We start from the raw sequence: 9,507 nt of genomic DNA, 5'->3' as shown, positions 1-9,507 counted from the left end.
TAACCACCAATTATACCCCCGGATTTTGCAAACGCTGACAATAATGCCCTTCACTTTCATTATCGACAAAAACATCGTTGGATAATTTAAAAACGTGCACGAAATGCCCGTCCGGCAAGTCATGCTTTCTCCGATGATGAAAGTGTGTGATGTGGCAAACGGAGAAGCTTGTGTGGCAAATGCAGAGGCTTGTGTGGCAAACGGAAAGCTTAGCTGGATCCTTTCCCAAATTTCATAATTCAATAACCCTAATCCCCCATTGCAAAATGAGAACGTGATGCATCTGAAGAGCCGTGTAACCATGGATGCAGCAGGTATGAAGCGAAGGTCTGCGTCAATGGTAGAAGGCGGCAACGATAGGTGCGAAGAGTCTGGTATGAAGAAGTACGACGGTATGTGTCGCTGTTCTCTTGCTGTTGTTGCTCTGAGATCGAAGACGAATGCTAACCCAGGGAGGTGGTTCTTTCGGTGCCCACTATGGAAGGTAAGCATGACTGGGTTTTGTCCTCCAATGGGTCTTTGTTATTATTCCTGTTTTAATATGTGTTTCGCATGTTATGATTGATCTGTTCTTCATGGGTTTTCAATTTTTGTTCTTGACAGAATAAAAACCAGGATTGCAAATATTTTCAATGGATTGATGAGTTGGAAGAGCAAGACATGGTTGAAGAGGAGGAATGTTCTTGGAACAACAAACCCATGCTATCTTCAGGTGGAAAACTCAAACAGAAGAGCACTAGGAAGCTTTCCGAATCAGTGCAGTATGAGGACATTGACCCCATGGTGCTACCTGTTCTTACAAAAGAATTGAAGGAGAAATTGAGGAGGATTGAAATTCTTCTAACCATGATGTGCATTGGGGTTGCAATTGGTGTCTTCATCGATTTCTTTGCTCTGCTTAAGAACTGAGTTGGAGTAATGTTAAATAGTGGATGAAGAGTAAATGTGAATAATTAGTGTGTATTTTGATAACTGTGAATGTGCCAAATTTGGTTGAAATAGGGAATAACAACTCTTGTATTTTGTTTTCATGGAACCTGATTTGTATTAACAGTGTACCAAATTATTGGACTATAAATTTGATGAGAACCTGTATGTGTTGTTTTTTGCAAAGTGCAATAAAACCAAATAGAGTACTTGCAGCACAAACTTGGTAATTAACATTTATATGTACTAGTAAATTTGATCACATTGACCATAACAGGTTACATAACATTTATAGCAATCCCCAAAAAGTAAATAAACATTTCTTGTAATTGAAGCATAACCTGTGATCAAGTGACAATCACACTGAAAACAACTTAAACAAGACAACAGAGTTCAATAACTCTGAGAACAAAAGGCACTAAACAGAGTCAAACACAAGGCTAGTTCAATAACTCTGAAAACAACTTAAACAAGTCAGCCAAAAAGCTAATTAACACTCAAAACAAAGGTTTCCTAAATCAGTTTTACAATGTCAACAGACCACATAACAAGACATTCATCATGGCTTCTTATTTGGTTTTTGAGAAGGCTTTGAAGGTGCAGATGTGGGCATAAACTCCATGAATCTCTTTGTGGTACCCTTGCTTGCTGCATTCATTGTTTGGTGAGAAACCAATGAGGGAGCACTGGAGCTAGAATTTGGCACAGGCACTTGGGCTGAAGTATTGGGCTTCACAGGAATATTGGGCCTTCCAGCCACATTGGGCCTGACTTGTGGTGGTCTACAAGGTACATTGGGCCTCACTGAGCTAGCCCTTGGAGTTGGAGCAGCAGCCACACTAGGCCTGACCTGTGGTGGCCTAATTGGATCATGTGCTTGTGTAGTAGTGCATGGTGGCCTCATGATGGGGATCTTTGCCCTAGCACTAGATGCACCCCTCTTCTGGAGTCTTGGAGCAGCAGCTACAGCACCAGCAGCCTTTGGTGGAGCTGACTTGTTGATAGCAGTGGTTGAACCAGATGCTGCTGCAGGATTTGATTCCAACCCTTGGGCTTGCTACAAAATCAGAACACAAATTCCAGAAGTCTGTGTATGTTGCAGAAAAACCAATTACAAATGTTTAACTATGAAGCTAACCTCACTATCAGTTTGAGATTGGGGGTGCCCATGTGTAACTTGTTGTTCATCGGCTGCCTCAAGAGTCTCTTCATAGTACATTTCTTGCTCTCTGTCTGATAGATCAGCAACATCTTCTTGTTCATTTGCTGCTCCAGATGCAGTTTCGGCTGCTTTACTAGTTTGTCCCCTAAGAAATTTTTTCTTCTCTTCACATGTCCTTGCATTGTGTCCTTGCTGCAGCATATACAAAAGGTTAGTTCACATTTAGAATACAAATGTGACATGTATACAATGATTTAGATAACAAAACCAATGGGTTAATATCAAGTGAGGTGTTTACCTTTTTGCACCAATTACAAGTTGTTTGACCATACTTTCGTGGCATTTTGTATTGGCTATTACCCTGACGCTCAGATTCATGTCGTGCTCTCTTTTTTGTAGGTCTTCCGATTGGTCTTTTGTATGGAGGAGGTAGACAAGGATAACCTTCATAGTCAACCCAATACTCTTCACTGGGTACAGAGTTAATGTGGAACTGATATGCCCTATTGTAGTGCTCCATACACAACCAGTGATGAACATAGTCTTCAGGTCGGTGATTCTTCCTTTGGATGGCAGCCACTCCATGACAACAGGGCAATCCAGTCAGTTGCCACTTTCTGCAGGTACATGTTCTTTCTAGAGTGTTAACAGTAACCCTGTGTCCATGTCTCCTCACCTCAAATATGTTATGCTCATCGTCCCCAACCCACTGGGCTTCCCAGTAATTACCCTCTTTTTTCTCCTTTTCCAGCCTACTCATCTGAATAGGTGCCAGCTTTCCTGTGTATGATGCTAAAGCATCTTTGTGCTGTGCCATAACCCTCATGATGTAGAACCTCATCTCTTCTAGCATTGTTAGGATACTTTTTCCCCTCATGCCCACTATTGTTGCATTAAATGATTCAGCATTGTTGTTAGTAACGTTATCCACTTTAGGCCATTCAGAAAATCCTGATTTCGACCATGATGATTGTTCATAACTTGAGAGGTACTCCCAAGCTCCTACATTGATCCGCTTGACATATGCCATTGCATTCTTGAACTCCAAGTCTGTCATTGCCCGAGCACACTGCCATAGAGCTCCTTTTAGCTCTTTGTCCTTCCATCTCTTGTTCAAGTTCTGCCACATGTGCATCACACAAAATCTATGTGAAACTCTTGGCATGACTTCTTGGAGTGCTGGAACCAGTCCCTAAACCACATGGCGAAAAGACAACATTCAATAGCACAATATTCAACAGTACAACATAGGTGCATAAATACAAATAAGTAAATTACCGTCTCCCTCCTCATTATGATTCTCTTCTACAATAACATAAAATAAAATAATTCATTGTTAATAAAATCACAATTTAGTATTTTTATGAAACCTAAATTGCATAATTTTCTACTGCAGGTTAGTATCATAATTATCTAAATGAAATTACCTTCTACTGCAGGTTCAACATGTGAATTCACTTGTTCATTTGATACATTATGCGCAGATTCCGCTTCTTCTCTAGCTTCTTCAAGTGGTGGTTCCCCTACTACTTTGGTGGTTCTCGATGGTGGTGGCCTTGCATGTTTCTTTCTAATTCTCTTTCTACCATATCTACCGACATGCTCGGTGGTTGAGTCACCAACTGCTGCCTCTTGGCTCTCCCAATTTTGCTCCTCAGTGGTTTCATGTGCAGCAGTGGTCTTAACACTACTGTTAGCTTCATCATGCATCTTAGAATCAACATTACCCTTGTCTTGACCCACTTCTCTATTACCATTATACTGATCTTCCATCACCTCATCTTCTCCCTGCCTTTCTTCATCACGATACACATCCTCATCGTCTACCTCTACAACTTCTACCTCATCATCAGATACCTCGACTTCATCTACATATTCAGGATTTTCTTGAACAGGATGCTCAAAATACAAGTGAACCCTCTTACCATTTTTCATAGCAGCATCACACATACTAACAACATCAGCATCCCTCTTAAGCGGCCTTAAACCATTTGATAAGTCAAAACCAGGCTCCAACCAATGAACATCCTTAAACCCTGTGTAACCTAAATCGAGAAACAACCCCTCTACCAGAAATAAATTACAAGTATCCACACATACCCTGTCAATGTTGCTAACAGTACCCCCAGAATATTGCATTCCACCCTTCTCATTGCTTTCTAACCTACCCATGTGGTGCATCACAAATGTTATGAGTACTGACATCTGAAATTTCAAACAGAAAAATACACATTTTAATACTAGTACCGCACCAATCAACTACTACAATTTTTCATCCAAAACAGAAAAAAAACCTGACTAAACCCTAAACCAATGCAATGCAGCAAGCAACGCATGCATCAAGTGACAAAATTTTAAAGCCCGAAAGTTCAAATTGTTACAAACTTGTCATTTTTTTCCCATCAAAGACCATATAGCCACAGCAACATGAACGAAAACAAGGTTGCTAATGGCAAAGAGGCAAAGATATTATGCGTACCTTGTCAGATGAACAACCACCAACATGCAACAATGTCCCTCCAAACCAGCGTTGTAGCGACGATAGACTGCCGATCGTCTTCGACGGTGACTTGAAGAGGAGAATATGGAGAGTCTACTATGACTCCAGTGTCAAACTCTTTTACTCTTTCTCACCCTCTTTCACAGTTAAACTCTTTTAACTTCTTAATAAATTAGTTGAAATTAGGTTATTAATTAGAAATTAGGGTTATTGAATTAGGAAATTTGGGAAAGGATCCAGCTAAGCTTTTCGTTTGCCACACAAGCTTCTCCGTTTGCCACATCACACATTTCCGTCATCGGAGAAAGCCTGACTTGCCGGACGGGCATTTCGTGCACGTTTTTAAATTATCCAACGATGTTTTTGTCGATAATAAAAGTGAAGGGCATTATTGTCAGCGTTTGCAAAATCCGGGGGTATAATTGGTGGTTAACCCTTAATTAAATTTTACTTAATCATCAACTTTTAATTATTTAAATTTAAATTTAAAAAAATTTAAAATTAATTATTAAATAAAATTATTTAAAAAATTGGCTTATTACTCTTAGTTGAATATACTTTTCCTAATTAATAATAGTTAGAAAAATGACATCACGTGAGTAGTGCTTGTGGAAGTTGCCAAGAAAGTGCACAAGAATATGTAAAAATATATAGATACGCAAAGCTTATACTTCCAATGTTATTTAACGATATTTTTCAACTATATCTCCTATTTAATTTTCGGCATGTGAAGTATAAGATTAATTGAAAAGTTTGTAATTATCTCATTATATTATTTACGATAATGTCAAAGGAATAAAAAAAAATAACTAAACTTTATCTTATTTAATATTTATTAATAAATATTAAATAAGACAAATTTTACTTATTTTTTGTTAAAGTAATATTATACATTTTAAAGTTTTTTTTTATAAATTAATTTAACTAAATTAAATAATAAAATTTAAAAATAATATTAGTGATAATTAATTTTTATTATATTAAATTAATTCGATTAGATTTGATTAATAAAAAAATTTAAATATATAATATTATTTTTTTTACTTAATTCATTTTGGTTACTAAATATTTTTGTATTATTAAATAGTAAAAATTAATAAACGTGTCTCATGATTTCCAGATTGTGTTTGTGTGTGTGATCATCACGCATGAAATATTCTTCCGTTACATGCACATTGCACGTACGTACGTACGTACATAATACGTATATTAAGTAGCCATACATGCATATACGTAGCTAGAATGACAGCAGGGATTACACATAGAAGTAAAATTCCTTTTTGCAGTCTAGTATATATAATGCACATAATTATTTAATCAGTTGCATTATATTAGTTTTGGTTATTATTGAGATTCGTTCTGATCTTGTTCAGAGATATATGAAGATGGATTCAATAAGATCAATTTTCATTCCCTTGTTTGTTAATACATACATTCTAAGCAACTCTTCTCATAAACCTGAAATTAGTGGTGGAGAAAGATGCCAACAATGCTAGGTAGCTAGTTTAGAGGAAAGTTGACCATTCCAAAAATTGAGAAGGGTATATTATTAATTAATATAATATTGTAATAAGACTAGATGGGGGCATATACAGTGTACGCAATGGCCACTTGCCAAATAGCTCTTTTCTTCATTGGACAAATGTCTCATTATCAACTTGTTCACACTTTCCTAGGTCATGCCTGCTCAGAGGCCCCCCCATACATTATGGAATTAATTATTCGGAATCATGTTAGTACTACTACTATAGTCTACTATACTTTTCTCGTTAATTCCACAAAAACAACGTACCACAGATATTTTTAGAAACCCATGACCCCTTCACCACAAAATTAGACATCCCAAACAAGCTGAAATCATGGAAACGTGATATGCATGAACATTGAACAACACATCTATATATCTCATCTATATCAACAACTTACCTATTATTAAACGGATTACAAAATCAACACTTAGATCGCTATACTAGAGTTATAACATACCTCCTTCAAAAGAAAAAGAGAAAATTAAAAAACAAAAAGCTATTTTTCTATGATGTACAATTTCTTTTTCTTTCTCGTCAACTAGTAATATACAATTCACCTTTTTCACGCAATTTGCAACCTGCAAGTTGCAAATACACCACCACCGTTTTCCCCCCTTGCCTTCTCCACCTTCTCCCCCGCCCCATTCTTCGCTTCATCATTTCTTCAACAACAACAAAATTCCAAAACTCACAAAAGAACAAGAAAAGAGAGGCAAAAAAGAAACATAAAACTAATTAAACTTAATGTTACAAAGCTCCAATAATCTTTGGCTTCTTGCTACATTCTAATGCAAACAGCTCCATCTCTTTCCGCTTCCCATTGCATCCACCACCAACCCCATCCGAACCAGGAAGCTTCAAAAGGTTGACCCCGAAAAGCCGTACCATCTGAACCGGCTCAACCACCGGCCCAACCGGAATCAACAAACCATTATTTCTTTTATTATTCTTCGTATTATCATCTTCATTAGGGCTATTTACAACACCACCACAATCCATTCTTGCTTTGCAGTCAATGTACAGCTGTCCGTCTGGTCCAGCCGACCGGTAAAACCGAACCGCATCACCAGCCCGGAGGCTCTTCTCCTTAACGAACCGGCTCCACCCTTTCGTGAGCACGTAGCTCTGGCTACTGTTCCAATACGAGTAACGGAACCGCCACACTTTCCCTCCAACGTCTTCGAAATTCAACAGCACTCCTTTCGCCGCTGCGGCGCAACCGTTTCCCTGTATCGGAAAGTGCTTCTCCGCGTGCTGTTTCGGTATAACTAACCGATTCAGTTTACCAACATCGCTAGGCGTAACCGTTTTCTCGAACAGCTGTTCACGCGCGCGAAGATTGCACGCGCCCTCAAAGCCGAAGGAGGACTCGTCGAAGTTGTCGCCGTTGCCTCGTCGGTGCCTCTTTCCGCCGCACGCGCCACCTCGCTTGCTCTGACGAAGCTCTTCCTCGTAGGTGTGCTTCCTCAGCATGTCCACGATCTCGGACTTGGAATGCGAATTCAGAAACTCGGTTTCTGAGCCGTCGTCGGATTCGTCGGAGTCACCGTCGGCTACGGTGAGGTGCTTGAAGTTGGTGACGGCGTCCTTGCCGCGGAATCTGACCGCCGCGATGTCGTAGGCCCTGGCGGCTTCGTCCTCCTCGTTGAAGGTACCAAGCCACACGCGCTGGTGCTTCTCGTAAATCTGCGCGCCCCAGCGGCCGTTGGGCTGAGGCACCACGCCTTTGTACTTGGACGACGGTAGCTTCCGGGATTCAACCTCGGCGGCGACGCCGCATCCGTCGGCAGTATTGTTGTTGGCTGTCGGCGGCGGAGGAGGAGATTTAGCCGGGGATAGGGTTATGGAAAGTGAGTCGCTGGTTGTGGCGGTTTCCTCAGTTGAAGTAGTAACTGCTTCCATTTTGTTTTTCTGTTAGGTTTTCGTAACTAACTTTGGTTTTTCTGTGTGGAGAAAGAGGGAGTTATGGGTTTTTTTAAGGATGCTATAGCTTCATGAAATGTGTGAGAGAGTAAAGGAAAGAAAGAAAGAGTGCTAAGGGGTTCTTTTGAGGGTGGAGAGATATATATAGAAAGAAATTTACTTATCTACCTGTGGTGTGTTGTTTGTATGGAAAAGGAAAAATGGCATAATTTTTGGGATAATCTAATTATTTTGAATTAAAGGAAGATGGGTCATGAGTGGGTAATTACAATTGATTTTAATTTTTGTTGTTATTTATTTGAGTATGATGCTGTGGGGGAAATGATGTGGGCACATAACATACATATAGTGGGTCAACTCAATATATATAGGAGATGGAAGGAAGATTCATGGTGCGTGCCACCAGTATATGAGGGAGAGAGGGAGCAGTTATAAATCCACAAGAAAAATAAAATTAAATAAGAAATTCTTATGTTCTCTCAGTTTCACATATATATTAGTCATATTAATAAGTAATTATTTTTGTTTTATGCTAAATTTTTAAAATTTTTATAAAAATATTACTTACAATTTAAAATAATAAATTTATATTACTGATATATCAAACAATAAATAACATATATAGAGCAAATAACTTAATTTAATTCAAAACATATTAAAATTTTTCAAAATGAATATACATAAGAGATTTACTTCACACCTACATGCGGTGTATGTGAACTATATATGAAGCTAGCTAAGGCATTTTTTTTATCTTATAAACTTGTACATACTATTCCTTTGATTATAAAATAGAAAATAACTAGCTGTAACTCGTAATTTTATATTCACCACATGCATGTTCACGTGAGATATAAATGTACACACACACATTATATTTTGACAAGTTGTGATGAGGTATTAACATACAAATATTAGCTATAAATAATGAAATAAATTTAAACTTTAAATGTGCACATTATGAATAATGTATATGGAAAAAAATAGATAAAGGTATGGATAGAGGTGCATGGGTGATAATAAGTGATGGATGAGTTGGGGGGTATGTTATGTATGTAAAGTAGGACCCACATATAAGCAAGTTGATGAAGGAAAGAGAAAGAGAGGGTGTAGGTGGAGCTGCTTATTCATCCCCCCTGAGCATTGCTGCTACTGCACAACCCTCAGCATGGTCTCCCCTCTTGCCATCTTAATATTTTTTTATTATATAAATTAAATTATATGGGTATATCAGATACTGTTGTATATGTGTATCGTTCATCAAAATGTACTCTATTATTATTATTTATTATTATTATTATTATTATTTGGTGCTGCTTGATTAGAATCCAGATTTTCATATTATTATATTCATTTTTCCCAAAGGAGAATGAAGGTCTTGATTTGTTTCCCCCGGCCCCTTTTTATTATATAAATATATTTAGGGTTCATATCTATAATCTTAGCTTCAAAGACCTGGATATGGT

At 38.1% G+C, this 9,507-nt stretch overlaps 2 protein-coding genes across 2 annotated transcripts; one reads left to right on the top strand and one right to left on the bottom strand.

Annotated features, from left to right (window-relative positions):
- The first annotated feature begins 301 nt into the window (after positions 1 to 301).
- Positions 302 to 909, top strand: LOC130950416 (uncharacterized protein At4g04775-like). The gene is made up of 2 exons (XM_057878902.1): positions 302 to 484; positions 604 to 909. The coding sequence occupies exons 1-2, from the start codon at positions 302 to 304 to the stop codon at positions 907 to 909; spliced, it is 489 nt and encodes a 162-aa protein (XP_057734885.1).
- Positions 910 to 6,472: 5,563 nt separating this feature from the next.
- On the bottom strand, positions 6,473 to 8,299 carry LOC130950442 (AP2/ERF and B3 domain-containing transcription factor RAV1-like). Its single transcript, XM_057878932.1, has one exon. The coding sequence runs from the start codon at positions 8,018 to 8,020 to the stop codon at positions 6,866 to 6,868; it is 1,155 nt and encodes a 384-aa protein (XP_057734915.1). The 5' UTR covers positions 8,021 to 8,299; the 3' UTR covers positions 6,473 to 6,865.
- Between the last annotated feature and the right edge of the window lie 1,208 nt (positions 8,300 to 9,507).

Source organism: Arachis stenosperma, chromosome 9 (assembly GCF_014773155.1).
Source record: "Arachis stenosperma cultivar V10309 chromosome 9, arast.V10309.gnm1.PFL2, whole genome shotgun sequence".
In the NCBI taxonomy this organism is placed as follows: Eukaryota; Viridiplantae; Streptophyta; class Magnoliopsida; order Fabales; family Fabaceae; genus Arachis; species Arachis stenosperma.
This window is presented reverse-complemented; position numbering and strand designations above follow the sequence as displayed.